The following is a 20,338-nucleotide window of genomic DNA, read 5'->3' as shown; positions in this document are numbered from 1 at the left end:
CGTGACACCATAAAGACTCAAATATACACTGAGCAAACGTTTGTCAACTGCAATATGTACAGTTGACTTAAATGTTTCAGGGCTATGGAGCAGAAAGAAAAATCACCCAGAATTTTCATTCCTGATCACTCTCCAGCAGATCTGGCATGTAACCATACCCCTATCAGAATTTTTTTAAATAAGTGTTTGGCATTCAAGATTCCATAAAGTTACATAGCTGGAATCAATCATTTAAGTCCATCCCTCTGCTCTTGGAAATTATCAACTCCTTCTCCAACCTCACTTTCCCTCTCCAAATCTTAAATCCATTCCTATCTCTGTCATAGCTCTCTGCTTGAATCCTTCCAATCTGATTTTTGCCACCTACACGCAACAGAATAGTTCTGATGGTTGCAAATTACTTTCTCTGTGATTGTGACTATGATGTATTAACACTTCTTGACCTCACTCCAGTCTTTTATATAGTCAATCACACCAATCCACCTCCAACACTTCTCATCTGTCATCCAGCTCAATGGGGCCACGCACAACTGGTTACCTCAATGTAGCCAGAACATCTCAAACAATGGTTCTCTTACTACCCTATACTATCATCTTGGGTCATCCCAAATGATCTACTCTTGGCCCTTCCTTCATTTCTTGGTGATATCATTCAAAGTGTAACCTGATACACAGCTCAATTCTGCAGCACTCTAAATCTTCCTTGCATTTAAGGCAGAGATATTTCAATACTAGATTACCAACAGTCCAATTTTTAATTCAGTTAACCAGAACAGACATTCAACTTCATTGCTACATACACCTGACATGTGTTATTCAGAGCCTGTTTTATAGAAGACTTAGTTGATATGGCAAGAACATCATCAAGCACAAAATTTTTTGATCCATAACTCATTAGGTTGGTAGCAGAGTTATATATTAGTGAATAAAGAAATTCAGGCTAAATGAATCGGAGCTGTCAGCAGCATGTTAACATATGAAGACAGGAAATACACAATGCAGTCATGTCAGAGGTTGCACCATTTTTATAATCATTTAGAATATCCGAATGATTGACCAAACAACATAAAGAAAATTAAAATATAAAGATATTTGTGCTTCACTGGAGCATGATATTGTAATTGCTGGATAAATATAAAAAGCACATTTCAGTAGTCAGTCAATGCTCATTTTGCCTCAGATGGGGCCCTAATAAAACCAATTATTTTTCTGCTAAAGTAACATAATAAACAGTTAAGTAACTGGTGGAATATTTAATTCCAATGCGAGCATTTACGTAACCCTATAACTTAAATGTTATCTAATCAATCATAACAATAACAGTATCAACTGATTCCTCAACTGTACAAAATTTGTTGAACTGCTAGATTTTTTCTTAAATACTGTATACTATCAACTTACCTTTTAAATCCTAAAATAAGACTGCCTCTGAAGCTAGTTAAATCCACTGCAGGATTTGTCGGCAACGATACTGCCAAGAGAGGAATGTACACGATAGATTTAGAAAAATGACAAATTGAAACAACAAACGCCAATTTCATTTTAAGCCATGCTATTTTTTCAATAAAGAAATTATTATAGAAGAAAATTCTATTCGTTCATTTATCTTTTTACAGCATTAACTTCATATTGCTGGTGATAAGGGCAGAAATTGCATTGTAAGCCCAGCAGCAAATTGGAAAAGCAGCAGCTGTGTAGCAACCTCTATAGATGCTATTAGAAACAGATCAGCAACCTGCATTGACATAGTTCGGCTCATTTACGTAGATTATAATATCAAATACATCAGTTTCCTTGTCAATTTCCCTAAATGCTACGCATTTTTATGGTGCAATTTTGATCAACTGATCAGTCTTTTTTTTTTGAAAGTTCAAGTATTTTCACGAGTTAATACATCGCAGTTAAATCAAATGTCAGTACTAGCTCTGTGTTTATGATTATATTATTACTTGCATTTACCTACATTTGATAATAAGTTGCAAAATCCTTGAGGGTGCATTTCCTCAAACCTCCTGCTGCTCCGCTGTTGTAACTCCGCCAGAAGTGCAGAGGAAATCCCAGCCGAGCAGAAGCAGCTCCAAGGAAATTTTCACCTCATTTAAAATCAACACTTTAAAAGAAAAACACCACATCAACCTCAACATGTATCACAATATTTATAACGCTATTTTTAAAATCCCATCTAGGTAAAGAAAAGGTCATTTTGCTGGATGTTATAGTACTTACACATAGAATAAACCTTGTCCAAATGTCCGTTTAAAGCTTCTGTTCTGAGTTCTGAGGCATAAAATCCCATCGTGTTGACCAGACATCCATTCTCCTTTATAGACAAAGCAACCATCAGATCGATGCATTTTCCCTTCTTTTAACTGGTAATGTTAGACTTTCGTTGGCCCATGAACTAGACCTACCATGTCATGCAAAAACACTTAATAAAAAGGCCCGCTAATTTGCCAAAGTTTATGCAATGAATACCAATCTGACTATTTCCAAAACAAATGAACAAATCCTTTATCCAGCCACATGCATTTAGGACTGGCAATGCAATTTAATGCACATAATCTTAATAAACAGTTAAAATGAAAAAAAACCTAAAACAATTAAGGCAAATAGCTGCATGTGAAGTTAATGAAGTAAGTTACAAAGTGATTCAGAAACATGCCCAGTGATAAAAGAATAAAATATTCTATGTATATTGCTAAATTTGAATCTTATTCAATAATGGAAATATTTCTGTAGGCTTATTTAGATTATACGGGGTCATAACTATTCTATCATAGAAGGCAGCCTTTTGGCCCATCTTATTCATGCCGGTTCCCTGAGAGCTGCTCAGCTTATTTTTATTCATTCATGAAACGTGCGCATCACTGGGTGGGCGAGCATTAATTGCCTATACCTAGTTGCCCTTGAGAAGGTGGTGGTGAGCTGCCTTCTTGAATCACTGCAGCCAAAGTGGTGTAGGTAGACAAACAGTGCTGTTTGGGAGTTCCAGAATTTTGACCAGCTACAGTGAAGGAGTGGCGATATATTTCCAAATCAGGATGGTGAGCGGCTTGGAGGGAAATTTCCAGGTTGTGGTGTTTCCATGTGTCTGTAGCTCTTGTCCTTCTAAATGGTAGCAGTCTTGGGTTTGGAAGGTGCTGTCCAAGGAGCCTTGGTGCATTCCTGCTGTGCATCTTGCAGATGGTACACACTACTGCCACTGGGTGTCGGTGGTGGAGGGTGTGCCAATCAAGCAGGCTGCTTTTTCCTGGATTGTGTCAAGCTTCTTGGGTGTTGTTGGAGCCACGCTCATCCAGGCAAGTGGAGATTATTCCATCACACTCCTGACTTGTGCCTTGTAGATGGTGGGCAGGCTTTCGGGAATAAGAAGTTGAGTTACTCTCTGCAGAATTCCTAGCCTCTAACCTGCTCTTGTAGCCATAGTATTCATATGGCTACAGTTCAGTTTGTGGTCAATGATAACCTCCAGGATGTTGATAGTGGGGGATCCAGGGATGGTAATGCTATTGAATGTCAAGGGGCGATTGTTAGATTCCCTCTTGTTGGGGATTGTCATTACCTGGCGCTTGTGTGGTGTAAATGTTACTTGCCACTTGTCAGCCCAAGCCTGGATATTGTCCAAGTCTTGCTGCATTTGGACATGGACTGCTTCAAGTATCTGAGGAGACACCAATGGTGCTGAACATTGTGCAATCGTCAGCGAAGACCAGCACTTCTGACCTTATGATCAAAGGAAGGTCATTAATGAAGCAACTGAAGATGGTTGGGCCTAGGACACTACCCTGAGGAACTCCTGCAGTGATGTCCTGGAACTGAGATGACTGACCTCCAACAACCACAGCTATCTTCCTTTATTCTGGGTATGATTCCAACCAGCAGAGGGTTTTCCCCCCGATTTCCACTGACTCCAGTTTTGCTAGGGTTCCCTGATACCATACTCAGTCAAATGCTGCCTTGATGTCAAGGGTAGTCACTCTCACTTCACCTAGTCCCACTCTCCTGCATTTTCCCGGTAGCCCTGCAAATTTCTTCTCTTCAGATAATTATCCAATTCCCTTTTAAAAGCCTTGATTGAATTTGTTGCCACCACTTTCTCAGGCAGTGCATTTCAGATCCCAACCACTCACTGTGTAAAGGTTTTTCCTAATGTCCCCGTTACTTCTTTTGCAAATCATCTCAAATTGGTGCCTTCTGGCTCTCAACTTTAGTGGGCTGCAATTTCAATGGCAACAAGCTTGTATAAAGTAAATGTGCTGTATTTGTCTTGGCCTCAGGATGTTTTACTACTCTAAAGGTGCTATATAAATGCAATTTGTTGGTGTTAAAAAAATGCTGATACAAACCTCAAGCTGGGTACGAGCTACCTCAACGCTGTCAAATGATGACTGCACGTAGTTTGCATAAGTTTCCACATCAGGTTCTACTCCTAGATTCTGCATGGCTTTCAGTACTTCTATGGTCCCTGTAAATTAATAGTTATTTGTTCATCAATATTTTATTTAACTGTGAATGAAGATATGCAATTTCAGTTTAACAATCACATTTCCTTCCCTATCCTCTTGAGAAATACTAAGGTACAGCATCACCCTGAGTTTTTAGTGAAACTGTTTCATATGCAACACAACAGCAGTGTTTTGATGAAGAGTTGCACCCAAAATGTTAATTTGCATTTCCACTTCAAATACTCACAGCTGGATTTTTGCAGCACATGGTTTTAATTTACGATGACTGAGTTCAAGAATGGTCAAAACATTTAAACAGTGTCACATTTTTGCCCCAGTTGTCCACTTCCAAGTGCTAAGCAGACTGCATCAGGGATAAAAATCCCAATGAAGACTGACCAAATTCACAGGCAATACCAAATAGAGAGGATCAATAAATCTGAGAAACAAGCCAAGGACTGACAAAATGAATCTGCGAACAAAAGGATGATTAAGCCTCGTACCTTTTTTGAATTACCCTATAGTTCCCTGTTGCTTTCTCCATGGCAACATCTCAGCCACTCAGAGCCGATTTACCAACCAAACAACACGCTTTTCTCCTGTAGTATAATTTGTTGTGATCATTTGAAATTTGGCATTCTTATATTTGTCCCGAGTAGTGCAAGACAAAAAGCTTTGGCAACATGTCTCTCTTTTCAGCAATAGTTTGAAAGTAGAATCACTGCCACAGTATAAACAAAAAAAGGGAGCCAATCTGCACATTGCAAGGACCCACAAACAACAAAATAAATGAGCAAATAATCTACATTGATGGTGTTGGTTGAGTGCTTAATATTATCAACCTGGACACTGGGAGATCTCCACTGCTCTTTTTGGAAAAATGCCATACTTCCCTCGAAATGCAGATACATGGTCATTGGTTTAATGCCTCATATGAAACTAATTCTAAAATTAAAGATGAAATTGAAAGGCATTGTAGAAACATAAGTTTGGCTCTTAGTAAATCAATCACTGTGTACAGTATTCAAAACAAAAATAACTGAAGGACAGTATTCAAAACAAAAAGAATAACTGAATTTCCTAGCCAGCACAGAGAGATCAAGTTGAAGGAAGCCATTCTCAAACTGTTAAGTGCTATCTTCAGGACTTGCCTGGAGTACTGCTTCTAGTTCTAGCCAGTGAGACACAAGTTCTGAAGACAAGGTCAGAGCTACAACATTATTCTCTAGTGTTAGAGCATTGACCTTTGAGATTTGGTCATTTTAAAGTCTTGAAAGAAGGTAACGGTGTGAAACCTGGAGACATTCATGACGGTATAGCATAGATAAAGCTGGACTATCACCATACCTAAATCATGAAAGAAGGACAGGGTTCACAAATTCAAACAAAAAGCAAAATCAGAACTGCTGTGCTTCCTCATTACAAATAACCAGCTAGTGGAACGGGCTTCTGGCATATCATGCAGGTTATAACTCAGGATCATTGAAACGAATATCCTTTGGATGGTGTATGGAGCTGTGGGGTGGGGAAAATCGGTTCTCTGGATGGATGAGTTTAGGTGGACCAGGTAATCTTTCAGCTCTAATTCCTATCTTGAAGATTAAATTTACATTTGCAGGACTATGGGTTCAAATCACAGATGATTTTGTCTACCAACAGTGAGAAACTAACAGTTAGTGATAATAACCAATATATATTTTCCACATCACCCCACTTCTACAACAGATTTCTTTTGGGGGAAGGAGCAGAAGAGGAGGAATACCCTTTACTGAGCTGAATGAATGTTTTGATTCTGGGTGGTGGTGCATACAATTTCAGAATTACAATTGTGAATCAACAGGTCAAGAGAACATTTCGCACCTTTTGACAGCCACTGTCCAATCTAATCCAGCGTTAGCTGTCATTTTACAGACAAATTTTCTCACTGAAAATTAACGACATATAAAACAGCTATGTCAACAGCTTTATCCATTGTCTCAGGTCTGAATCTAGCCCCCTTAAATATTTCACCTCCTACTTCCTGTTACTCACTGCGACAAAGAGAAAAAAATAATCTCACTGCGAAAAAAATGTAAAACAATTAAAGAAGCTGTCCTTTCAATTTACATGCTATTTTCAATTCAACTTGAAAGATGATTTCAAACACAACAAAACTTTACAGCTCACTCCCAACATTGCAGTAATGCTCTCCTTCCTCTTAAATCACATCAGCAGCAAATGCAACAATTCTGTTATTAAGAAAGGACTTGTCAGCTGATGCGACATCTTCGAAATAAGGCAGCATATGCTGTTCACAGCTCATCAGCTACCTCTGTCAGTTATTTATAAATTTAAAATTTGCTCAAAGCTCTTCTAGCCTGGAGTGCCACCTTTAGAAAGTAAAGTAGCCTTCAATATTTTATGCAGTGCGCTACAGTGCTGATAATCCAAAGTGATTTCCCTTTGAGCACAAATGTATATGTGGGGCTAAGTCACTCTAAATTAAAGTCACGCCACTTTTCCCATTTTGCCCTAGAACAACTCCATATTCATTTTTGTATGTACACATTACTGTTTTTTTTTGTGGACAGGAACTGGAACAGAGAAAATTTTAAGGTAAACCAGCACATGTTTGCAGAGCCGTTTTACAGTCTAAAGGTTCTTTGTCAAACTGGTCTTATACTTAAACAAAAGGAGGGTAACTAAGGGGATATTATTAATGACCTGTATACCTATAAATAACACCTAATTTTGAGCTAAGTTTCTGGGTTTTTTCATAGTAACAAGAGGTGTTTTTGTATTGATTGAAGATAAAAAGGTTATTCAGCCTTTTGTGCCTTGAATTCAAACATTTCAAATCTTCCATGCTCTGCATACTCCTCACAGTACTAGGCAGTTAAAAAAAAAAATCAAGCAATTCATGAAGTAAAGTTTTGCCTTTATGACGACTGGTGTTTTGCCAAACAATATATATATATATATATATATATATATATATATATATTCATATAGATGTGCTTTTTTTTCACTGACAGAATAATAAATGAAACAATGATGTTCATCAAGTTCTATCATAATTTTACATCGGGAGCCAGCATCTTTAAATTTCAAGGCAGATCTTATTTTCTGAAGAAGGCTGTTCATATCATGTTAAAAACATATTTGTTAGCTGTAGTTATATTTACACTCAGATGCCACTCAGCATTTCCACTTAATCTAAAACTAATGGCATGATAGTTTATTTGGAAAGAACTTCTCCACTTAATGAAAAACTGCTGCTAATTAGCAGTACACAAACAATTAAGTCAGTAACCTCTCTCGATAATGACGCTCATAACTACAGCTACAGAACAGATGCAGGATTACTAATCACTGTCTGAGCGGGAATAAAAAAAATGACCTTTTCTCAGACCCAAAGCTTGTTCAAAACAGATGCCAGTCAATTAAATTCTATTTAGGGCCTTGTAAACAAAAAAATCCAGACAGCTTCATAATGCACACAAATTATTTCTACAGCAACACTATGAACATGAACAAATCAGAATAGTGAAAAGGGTCAACTGCAATGTTTGGCAGACAAATATCTCAGATCTGAAATGCCTTAATTCAAAGCCCAAGCATCAATCCTACCTTTTGGAAAGAGAAAAGTCCATTAAAATTACTTCACATTTTCTCTTATATAACTTGAGAGGTTAAATTCAATCATTTCACAGTAATTTCCCGGAGCTACAATTTTACTGATGTAATTTCCATCGTTTCAAAGAGCACTGTATAGTATTTGTGGAGAAGCACAATACACTGATTATAAAGTTTTTTACCATAAAATTACCACCAGTTCTGATGATTATTATGCACTTGTTATTCTTCTAACCATAATCACACTATTTAAAAGCTTTCTTCCTTTTGATTAATTTATATGAATTTATCAGCATAAACGTGCAATAATTACCAAATCACACCTAGCGCAAAATTGGGAGGAGGGTATGGAAGTTGAGTATTCCATACCCTCCTTCTGTCCCCCTCCCTATAATTTGTATCACAGTCTCATTTCATCACCTCATGCTAGTATTTGATTTTATAAGTTCCATCCTTCTCAGCCTATCCCATTGACGCTCAAAAACCATCCAACCAGAGCAACTAAAAGCCAACTGTTTCTCAGCCAAGATTGACAATTCTGGTTCCTTCTTGCTAATAAAAACTCAAACTGTCACGCAAATCATCCTTTTATTCATTTAACATCTAACATTTTAATTATCCTAGTCCTGAATTTAATTTCCAAAATACACAGCTCATTCTTTGCTGTCACTCAAATTTCTGCAAAATGTAATGGTGGCCACTCAAAATTTCCAAACATTAATTGTTACCCCTTTCCAAATTTAGGATTGCTTTCTCCAAGTGCAATCTCAATAACATACAAGCAAGACAAGCTTTTGGTGGCAGTTAAGGGAGCAAATTGAGATTGAGTTATCACACAAACAGCATAATGGTACAACAATAAAGTGCATCTGGTTAAATGCGATTTTTTGTGAAAAACATATTGGTATCAAGAGATTAAATAAGCCTCATGACAAACATGTCACAAATAATGCATTTAAATCAAACAGGCTACACAGCCCAAACTTCAGGCTACTCTGTCAAATTCATCTTATTTTTTGGATATTTGGAAAATCTGCAATTCTTATGGCATAAAATGCAATTAATATTTCCTTCCCGCAACTTATTTCATTTCTGCAACATAGTTTTCCTCATAGAAGAGGATCAGTAGGTGATGTGTCCCCAGATTGAATAAATCTAAACATCTCAAACTTAGGCACTCTCAAAAGCAAACAGTTAATTTGGAAGACCAAGGAGCTAAACATAATTTTAATTTTTAGATAAAGGCCTAGAAACAACCATTAAGATATTCTTAAAACAGGCATCCTATGTTTTGAAAAACAATACAATTTTAATTTTTTTTCCATTTTGCTATGTATTTTAAATACAACATTCAGCCTCAAGTTAAAAAAGTTTCAGTGCTGTTTTCACAATGAGGAACAGATCATTATTTAATATTGGCAATAATAAACCAGTAACACAGTTTTGTGTAAAATCTAACTCCGTAGATTGGAAAGATTAAATGTGCCCATGATAAAGATGCAGCTCATGAAATTACAATTGATCAGATGCAAAATTATGTTTTCTGGACAAATAGGAGTTGAGGTTGTCACAGTGGGGCATAGTCAGTGTGACCAAACAATGCAACAGGTCAAAGAGAGCTACACCAATAGTGGTTTAAGTACTGTATTTCAAAATACATCGCATTGCTAAACACAGATTCTACACGTCAGACAGAAGAAAACATTTAACATTCATTGCTTCCAGCTCTGCTTTATTTGACTGACACTTTCTTCCTTCCCTGGACAAATTTCTACCCGTTACAGGCGATTTTGTTCTTAGTCCTTGTCACAATAATAATAAAAAAAATTTAAAAATGCAGAATTTTAGTTGAACATCTAATAAATCAGAGTAACCACAAACTAACATTTTTCTGACATTTGGCAATTCATTTCCTCCTATTTAATATACTTTGCGGTTTAGTTTTTTAAAAAAAAGAACAGATTTATCAAATGTTCGAGGCTAAGTGCTGCTTCTCTTTTTAACATTTTATAATTCTGACAAGCATAGGAACAGATGTGCCTTCAACTAACAGTGGTGAAAAGCAGTTATGGGAAAGAAATGACAGTTAAATTAAATAACAAAGAGCTAGAAGCAACAAGCTTTCATATTTTCTTTGTCTGATGTACAGTGTCTAGGCTGAGACATGCGATACACTTCATAATATTTACTTTAAAGCTTTACAGACTCAGAATAGACATGAAATTTGGGTGACAACACAAAGTCAAAATTGGCTAAACTTGTATTTTAAAATTGTGAGATAAAATTTAAATCTTTCAAAAAGGTATAAATTTCACGTAGATCTTGAACTGTGGAAAGGTAATATATTTTCTTGTAAAACTAAGTTATGAAAAAACCCTTCCTCGAACATATGAGTGATACTGAATTTTCAGATGATCAAATACAATTTTCTTTTAACCAGTTAATCTGCAGAATATGAAAACACCACAAAAAATCTTTTACAATCACATTAGGAAAAGGGGGGGCGCGATCAGGAGTAATGTGGGACTCTTGAAAACTGATGATGTTGGTGTCGTCAATGAACATGCTGTATAATTACTTTGCGTCGGTGTTTATAGTAGAGGAAGAAGTAAGCATGTCAATTATATATTAATTGTATTTAATTGTATGCGGGTGGCGGGCATTAACTGGGGATTCACTTGTGCTTCTACGAATAGCAGCAGACAAAAACTGTGGTTGCTGTGCTCGGAGGGTCATGTTTGGAATGGGGACCCTGCAAATAAAAATGTGTAAAGATTGGCTTCAGTTCTATCCTTTAGAACCTGCCTTTCTGTAATGTAACACGGTAGCAGAGAATGGGTGTCTAAAGATGAAGGTTGGAAACCAAGAAAAATCCTAGTACCATTGTGGAAAATGGCAGAAAGCAAGTGTAAATTGTCGGGGTACGATTACCTTCCGATGTTTTCAATGTCTGATGTTCTATTTTGGATAACCATGGTGAAGAACATTACTAGAGCCAATCCATACTCAGTCTTAGATTTATTTTCAGAGTTAAACATTACAAGTATACACCTAACTCAACCACAGCACAGTTTCACCATGTGTCTCTTTATATGTCCTCTGTGAAACCCCAGTTAATGTCCACCACCTGCGCACAATTAAACACAGTTAATATCCAGTTAACATCTGAACCATATGATCAGTGGAAACAGTGGTATGTGGACAAGGGTTATGCCCCTACCAAAGAGGCAACAAGGTATGGCCTTTGCATTGTCACTTCCTACATGTAAAATCAGAATTAAAGTATTTTGAGAGATGGATGCCCATCAGTTGGATGGTGATTAAAGTTAGGATCACCTATTAGAGTTCTTGGATGAAATCTGCTAGAAAGATGAAGTGTTAAAATGCCCGCGAGACATGGTTAGAATTTGATAGATTTCAGAAAAAAGATGGACATGCCACAGTCTATGTCGTGCACTTTAGCAGACTGCACAGAGGATTGACAAAATTCAATTTGGGATCCCTCAACCGATACTATTGTTTAAATTATTAAATTATGCTAAGATGTTGTCATATTGACAGGCAACTGTTTCTAACTAATGGTAATTCTTAAAAAAGGCCCTAATGATCAGGTATCTGTTACCTTAAAACAATGCCTCTGAACAGTCATTTCCTTCAGCCTTCATGGAACACGAGGTATTCCATGGTGACACAAAGAATAGAAGACTCGATGATTGCTAGATTTAGAGTTGGTCCAGAATCGGATTCAGGTGTCAATCCAATGGGTGATTAATAACTATTACAGCAGAAGACAAAATTGGAACAAAAACAATAGTTGAATAAATCCCAAGAGTGCCCAAGGAACAGTTAATAGGTGTTTCTGGTGTGATTTGAAATATCATGATGCAGTGAGCTGCCCGAAGTGAAGAGGCAGGGTTCTCAAAATGACACATAACGAAGAGAATTCTGAGGGAGAGGGTGAAGATAATGAAGAATCAGAACAAATTATATAGGTCACAATGAGTTTTAGTCCTGTGATGAACATGTTAATTATGGACTTCTTTAACTGTGCAATATGAGATAGTGCTTGCAATTCAACACTATGTGAGACAGATTTGTTAGAATATTATCTTGATCCAATAAGTACTGAGGATCAACAGGAGGATAAAGAATATAAGTTCCACTTGCTTTATGTTCATGATAACATACTGAGGTCATTAAAAAAATTTCATTAAAATAGGTGAGGCATTTTCGAGGTTCTAATGTGGTCTCCAATGAGATGCCTATGTTGTTGAGTAAACCTTTTATAGGCACAAATGACAGAGCATGATAAGACAAGATAGTGGATCTGCAGCTTACCCATAGGCTAACTGCCCAGAGTAGGTACAAGGGTGACATATATTCCAGAGGGGTCTAATGAATGGTGGGATGTGACAATTGTGGGGCATACAGGAAAAGTTACAGGCACGTTCAAATATTTGCTGAATTGTATGGCCAAGAACTCGGATGCATGAACTGGCAAAATGGGGTGAAAGAGTGGAAAGTAAGAAAGCGCAGTGATTGTGAGTCCAGAAGTGACTTTTGTGTCATAAAATGAACTCAAGTTGGAGAAAGAACCTTAGTGCAGGAGAGCGATCTCACATGAGAAGTCCCGCCAGACATAAAAGTGGAACAAGAGGCCATAGCATGAACAGGTTAGACAATGAACTAAAAGCCACAGAGACATCTAGAAACAGAAATAGGAGCAGAAGTCCTCAGGATCATGAAGTTTTGGTGGCTGCTAATAAACTTGAGGGTAAACTAATAAAAGGGGCAAAACAAAGTTAGATATTTGGAGAGAGTTTGGAGTTTATTCTGAGGTACCAGATAAGGGTCAACCAGCTTTGTTACATAGTTGGATTTGTCCTGAAAAAATCCTTATTGGTGGGACTTATAAAGCTAAAGCAAAGCTAGTTGCAAAGGTTTTGAAGAGCAACTGGGTGTTAAAGATGTTAAAGTAGAGTCTCCAACAGTTGGAAAAGTAATCTTAAAAATCTACTTAGCTCTGGTCAAATATTCACAAGGGTGCAGATGAATCCACATAAAAGCTGCATTTCTGCAAACAATACTTTTCAGAGAAGTATTGCTGAAACTGCCCAAAGAGGCAGCAGGTAAAGAAGGAGAACTATAGAAACTAAACTAATGCATCTGTGGCCTGAATGATGCCTCCAGCGCATAGTATTTTTCAGACAGATCTATTTTGTTGAAAATAGGTTATGTTCAACTAAAAGCAGCTCCCACAATGTTTCCTTGGTATTACAGAGTAAAACTTTCAGGCAACTTCATTATGCATATTGATGATTTCTTATGGGGTGGGGGGGTGAGGTACTCTGGAATCTGAGAAATGCAGTATTAATAAGAGTAGAATTTAAAATTGGGAGACAGGCTTGTGGGGCCTTTCAATATATTGGTTGAGCAGAATAGGTCTGCAATAACTTTAAACCAACAATCCTATTGAGTGTGTTAGTCCCACCTGAGTTAATCGTACTAGGTCATCGCAGAAAGATAACGTTATATCTAAAGAAGAGACGGAGCAATTACAAAGCTTGATTGGTCAGTTTATTACAATCCCTGTAGAGACAGATAACTTGGAGAAAGAGAAATGTGAACTTCCAATCACTGGGGAAAGGGTATCACAACAACACAGCAACTTATACCTTAAACCACAGAATAGAACCTTCAACACAACCGAAAAACTTACCATCAGGTAAACATTACGTTGTACTTTAAGTAGACATTCAATTCTCACAGAATCAGTCCAAAGTGATTCTTAGCTCTCAAAGGTTTACTTCTGCTCTTTTCCTTTCTCAGCCTGGTAACTTCTAACCCCAGAATTGTCCTTCACAGTGAATGTTTAACTGGAGATCCTCTTTGTTTTAACTCCTCATGAGTTTGGTCTTTTCATTCCAAGCACACGCCTCCACGTACATTCCAGTGCACTGAACCATGGGGACTTTTGGCCTCTAGCTGCTCTCTCTCTGCCGGGCCCTGGCACTCCAACCTGACTGTGATATTCAGTGATATTTTAGGAAAACCTGATGTCATAAGGTCTTCCTCTGTACCCTTCCTATCACCATGGTGATATGAATCACATAAGCCTTGTATCCAGTTAGAGATGCTGTTTAGCTATCCTTGAGACACCAACTCTCCTTTATCTCAGAAATAATAGGAGAGATGGTGGCGTAGTGGTCATGTCACCGGACTAATAATCCAGAGGGCCAGGCAGCTGGTGGAATTTAAATTCAACTCAAAACCTGGAATTGCGAGCCAGTGTCAATAATGGTGACCATGAAACTATCATTGATTGGTGAACCAAATAGACTTTTACGACAATCAATGCCCTTTAGAGAAGGAAATCTGCCCTCCTTAGCTGGTCTGGCCTACATGTGACTCCAGGCCCTCAGCAATGTGGTTGACCCTTACCTGCCTTCTAAAATGACCTAGCAAGCCATTCAGTTCAAGGGCAATTAGGGATGGGCAACAATTTCTGACCTTACTAGCGACGCCCATGAAAGAATAAAGGAAAAAATTGGACAGCTTAAAGCATTACTATTTACAACCCAACATTCTCAGCCCTTTTTTGGGACTTTGGATTCTCACAGTCTATCCAGTCTTCGCAAACAGGTTGATACCATTGTCTCCACCTTGAACCTTCTTCCTAGTAAAACAATCTTGCCTCCCCTTTAATCTCTAACAATCAAACCACCCAGGCTTGCTGTCAGGCAGACTTCAGAAAAGGACACATGACCCCCTTCATTTTACCCTAAAGTAAAGGCACAACCAAAAACATAATAACCTTATAAACATTATCATTGTAGCAAGCTGAATTTTGTTGCACACTCAAGATTAGACCAGGTGCTAGTAATGATGTGTCAGAGTTAAGTACCACAATAAAACATACTAAAAGAGAGAATATTTTAAGAGCAAATAAAAATTAAGAAAGTTAAATCTAGATAAATATGTACTTAAGTTCCCATCCTTAGATGATCCAAGAAACAAAGTTAGTCATTTTTAGCAATGCTTCACATGCTAATCTTCCTGATGGGCTTTCTAATGCAGTGGTTTCATAACATTTCTGATGGTGAGAATGAGAAATGCTGCTCTTTAGCTTGGGAAGCTAAGAAAATAAAGAGTTGTTAAAAGTATTTCGACTGTCGAAAAACTGGCTCTTCTAGGAGGGAGCAGATATGGATTATATTTATCAAATATTTTAAGTCAGATTATGTATAATGACGTATACCCTTTGAATGCTAAGTAGTAACTGTTCCTTGTGAGATGATGTATACTCTATGAAACATGAGCGAGAAAAGATTCCGAATTGACCTTGCTGGCTTGTAACAAATGCTGGAGGGAAAGGAAATATCTAAAATTAAATGGGTGGATGCAAGTCATCAACTGTCGGATTGTTTTACAAAAGGAAGTGCATGTTGTCAAAATTGTTAGGGGTCCTGCAGGAAGGATGTCTTGCAATGTAGGGTTTTGTACAGAATATGGAGGTATTTGATTTAATTTGTTTTGAAATTTTGGTTGCACATATTAACTCAAATTTTTATTTAACAAGAGAGAAAGGAATCTGCTATTGCATATTAACCATATTTAATTGTATGCAGTTGGTAGGCATTAATTGGATATTCACTTGTGTTAGGTTAGGAGGTGCATGCTTGTAATGTGTATCTCTAAATAAGTGTTTCTAAAAGTGTGTAAATATTGGCTACAGTTCTTTCCTTCACCACCGCCTTTCTAGAATATAACAAGCATGCCAGATATTCCAAGTAAGCTATTATTGAATCAGGGACAGGGACAAACAAAAAAATTAAGACAACAGTAATGGAGAAATTAATGGCAGTAAAAAGCAGAAAATCCCCAGTACCAGATAGTTTCCATCCCAGGTTTTTAAAAGGTGAAAACGCTGCAGATGTCCTAATGGTTGTCAAAGTTCTCTCGATTTGGGAACTTTTCTTTTCGATCGGAAAATTGCACATGCCATTCTGCTATTTAAGAAAGATGAGAGGGGGAAACCAGGGAATTACAAACTAGTTAGGTTAAGACCTTGGAAATTTTCAGTTGATCAGAAAGCCAGCATGGAATTGTAAAGGTCAGGTAATACCCGACAAATCCAACTGAATTTTTTGAAGAGGTAACTAAATTGGTGCAGAGGGGCATGTCTATGGATGTTATATTTCTAGAAGGGATTTGATAAAGTCCCTAATAGGAGACTGTTAGCTCAAATTGAAGCTCATGGAATTGAAGACAAATTATTAACTTAATTAGGAAAGTGGTTGAACAGCAGGAGATGGAGAGTAGTCATGATCAACAGGTATTCTAATTGGCAGGGATGTGACTGCTGATGCCCCAAAGGATCTGTGTTGGGGCCTCAACTATTCACTGTATTCAGAAAAGACTTAGATGATGCAATTGAAAGCCATACATCCACATTTGACGATGACAGAAAGATGGGAGGCAGTGTAGATGGAAGGATAAAATTAGCACGTTCTGGAGCCAGAGAGCAGACTATACAAGAGCTGGTATTGTGCAATGAGACAGGATTAATTAATAACCTCAGTGAAGGCAACGATCATAATATGACTGAATTTTACATTGTTTGAGGGAGAGAAGAGTGAGTCCAAGACTAGTATCTTAAAAATAAATAAGGGCAATTATGAGGGCATGAAAGCAGAGCTGGCTAAAATGAATTGGCAAATTAGGTTAAGGGATAGGTCAACAGAGTTGCAGTGGCAAGCATTTAAAGGGATATTTCAGAATACATAGAGCAAATGTCCAGACGGCTGTGTTACCTGCCCAGTGCGAGGATTCGGGACATTTGCTCCGGGCTGGAGAGGAAGTTGAAGTGGGAGCGGAAGGATCCAGCATTCATGGTCCATGTAGGTACCAATGACAAAGACAGGACAAGGAAGGAGGCTCTGCATAGGCAGTATGAAGAGCTAGGCACCAAATTAAGAAACAGAACCTCAAAGGTAATCTCTGGATTATTACCTGAGCCATGTGCAAGTTGGCATAGGGCAAATAAGATTAGGGAAATTAATGTGTGGCTCAAAGACTGGTGTGGGAGACCGCGTTGTGGGGCACTGGCACCAGTACTGGGGAAAGTGGGGAATGTCCCGTTGGGACGGTCTATACCTGAACTGTGCTGGGACTGATGCTCTAGCCAGCCGCATAACTAGGAAAGTGGAGAGGGCTTTAAGCTAAATAGTAGAGGCAAGGGATCAAATTTGGGAAAATGTGGTAAACAAAAGAGTACAGACAAAGCAAGAGAGAAAGGGAAATGATAAAACAGAACATGACAGAAGGGGACAAAGAGTACAAATCTAAGACTAAATCAACAGATAATGCCAGGCATTACAAAAATAATAAAAGGACAAAATTAAAAGCTTTGAATCTAAATGCAGGTAGCATTCAAAACAAAACAGATGAACTGATAACACAAATAGAAGTAAATAAGTACAATCTGATAGCCATTACAGAGACATGACTGCAGGATGACATAGATTGGGACCTAAATGTTGAAGGGTATAGGAAGGGCAGGAAGCTAGGAAAAGGGGGAGGGGTGGCTCTGTTAATTAATGATGGCATTAGCACATTAGAGAAGGATGACCTCAGTTCAGGGAACCAGGATGTAAAAGCAGTTCAGGTTGAGATGAGAAACAACAAAGACAAAAAGTCACTTGTGGGAGTGGTGTACAGGTCCCCTCATTGTAACTACACAGGAGGGCACAGTTTAAAGGAAGAGACAATTGTCAGAAAGGTACATGGATAATCATGTGGGATTTTAATCTACAGATAGACTGGAAAAATAAGATGGGCAAAGGTAGCCTAGGTGAGGAGCTCACAGAATGTTTTTGGGATAATTTCTGGGGACAGCACATTCTGGAGCCAAACAGAGAGCAGGTGAAACTAGACCTGGCACTGTGCCAACAAGGTGGGATTAATTGATAACATCATAGTGAGGCACCCCTAGGTAGCAGCGATCACAACATGATTGAATATTATATTCAGTTTGAGGGAGAGAAGAGTGGGTCCAGGATGGGTATTTTAAACTTAAATAAGGGCAATTATGAGGGCATGTAAGCAGAGCTAGCTAGAGTGAACTGGCAAATAAGGTTAAGGGATAGGTCCATAGGGATGCAGTGGCAGGCTTTTAAAGGGACATTTCAGAATACACAGAATAGATACATTCCACTGAGAAAGAAAACTTTCAAGGGGAGAACCCACCATCCGTGATTAGCTGAAAAAGTTAAAGATAGTAGCAAACTTAAAGTAAAAACATATAACTGCACAAAGATGGGTGGCAGGAAAATTATAATCACCAGAGAAGGGGTATTGAGCAAACTGTTGGAGCTGCAGGCTAACAAGTGCCCAGGTCCTAATGGACATCACCCTAAGGTCTTAAAAGAAGTGGCTAGTGAAATAGTTGATATGTTGGGTTTCAATTTTCCAAAATTCCCTAAATTCGAGGAAGTTTCCATTAGATTGGAAAACAACAAATGTAACTCCTTTATTCAAAAAAGGGAGGGAGACAGAAAGCAGGAAACTACAGGTCAGTTAGCTTAACATGTGTCATAGGGAAAATGTTAGAATATATTATTAAAGATGTTATAGCAGGGCACTCAGAAAAAGTTAAGGCAATCAGCAGAGTCAACATGGTTTTGAGAGGGGGATATAATGTTCAACTAATTTACTGGGGTTCTTTGAAAGAGTCACATGTGCTGTGGATAAAGGGGAACCGGTGGATGTACTGTACTTAGATTTCCAGAAGGCATTTGATAAGGTGCCACATCAAAAGTTATTGCAGAAAATAAAAACTCATGGTGTATGGGGTAGTATATTGGCATGGATAGAAGATTGGCCAGCTAACAGGAAACAGGGTAGCCATAAATGGGTCTATTTCTGGTTGGCGGGATGTAATGATTGGTGTACCACAGGAATCAGGGCTGGGGGCTCAACTTTTTGCAATTTATATAAATGACTTGGTTGAAGGGACAGATGGTACAGTTGCTAAATTTCCTGATGACTCAAAGATAGGGAGGAAAGTAAATTGTGAAAAGGGCGTAAGGAGGCTACAAAGTGACATAGATAGGTTAAGCGAGTGGGCAAAGACCTGTCAAATGGAGTATAATGTGGGCAAAGGTGAAACTGTCTATTTTGGTAGGAAGGATAAAAAAGAAGCATATAATCTAAATGGTGAGAGATTGCAGAGCTCTGAGATTCAGAGGGATTTGGATGTCCTAGTGCATGAATCACAAAAGCTAGTATGCAGGTACAGCTAATAATTAGGAAAGCTAATAGAATGTTATCAATTATTGTGAGGGGAATTTAATACAAAAGCAGGGAGGTCATGCTTCAGTTGTACAGGACACTGGTGAGACCACATCTGGAATACTGTGTACAGTATTGGTCTCCTTATTTAAGTAAAGTTGTAAATGCATTAGAAGCAGTTCAAAGAAGATTTACTAAGCTAATACCAGAAATGGGTGGGTTGTCTTACGAGGAAACTTTGGACCGGTTAGGTTTGCATCCACTAGAGTTTAGAAGAGTATGAGGTGACTTGATCAAAACCTTGAAGATCCTGAGGGGTCTTGACAGGGTGGATGTGGAGACGACGCTTCCTCTTGTGGGAGGATCCAGAGCTAGGGGTCACGGTTTAAAAATAAGAGTTCACTCATTCAAGAAAGAAATGAGGAGAATTTTTTTCTCTCAGGGGGTTGAGAGTATTTGGAACTCTCTTCCTCAAAAGGCGGCGGGAGCAGGGTCTTTGAATATTTTTAAGGCAGAGCTAGATAGATTCTTGATTAACAAAGGGATGAAAGATTATTGGGGGTGGGCGAGAGGTTGTAATCAGATCAGCCAAGATCTTATTGAATGGCGGAGCACGCTTGAAGGACAGGTGGCCTACTCCTGCTTCTAGTTCGTATGCACATATGTTCATAGATACATTCCAACGAGAAAGAAAAATTCCAAGGGGAGGACCTATCATCCATGGTTAACTAAAAAAGTTAAAGATAGTATCAACGTTAAAGAAAAAGGATATAATTGTGCAAAGATGGGTGGCAGGTCAGAAGATTGACAGAATATAAAGAACAAACAATGACTAAAAGATTAATGAGGAAAAAATTAGAGTATGAGAGAAAGCTAGCTAGAAACATAAGAACTGATAGTAAGAGTTTCTATAGATATTTAAACAAGAGTCAGCAGTGAACATTGGTCCTACAGAAAGTGAGTCTGGGGAATTAATAATGAAAAAT

The 20,338-nt window shown here is 38.1% G+C and overlaps 1 protein-coding gene across 1 annotated transcript in view; it reads right to left on the bottom strand.

Moving 5' to 3' along the window:
- Positions 1 to 20,338, bottom strand: part of lrpprc (leucine-rich pentatricopeptide repeat containing) — a 153,228-nt gene that overhangs the window by 85,786 nt on the left and 47,104 nt on the right. Inside the window, exons 12-14 of the mRNA XM_078557196.1 lie at positions 4,347 to 4,465; positions 2,227 to 2,320; positions 1,402 to 1,471 (exon numbers count right to left, since the gene is read on the bottom strand). Of these exons, the coding sequence (XP_078413322.1) occupies positions 1,402 to 1,471; positions 2,227 to 2,320; positions 4,347 to 4,465 (283 nt within the window). The remainder of the gene's footprint in view (positions 1 to 1,401; positions 1,472 to 2,226; positions 2,321 to 4,346; positions 4,466 to 20,338) is intronic.

Source organism: Cetorhinus maximus, chromosome 14, assembly GCF_964194155.1.
Source record: "Cetorhinus maximus chromosome 14, sCetMax3.hap1.1, whole genome shotgun sequence".
Classification (NCBI taxonomy): Eukaryota; Metazoa; Chordata; class Chondrichthyes; order Lamniformes; family Cetorhinidae; genus Cetorhinus; species Cetorhinus maximus.
The sequence above is the reverse complement of the archived record's forward strand: the minus strand, read 5'-3'. Positions and strand labels throughout refer to the sequence as shown.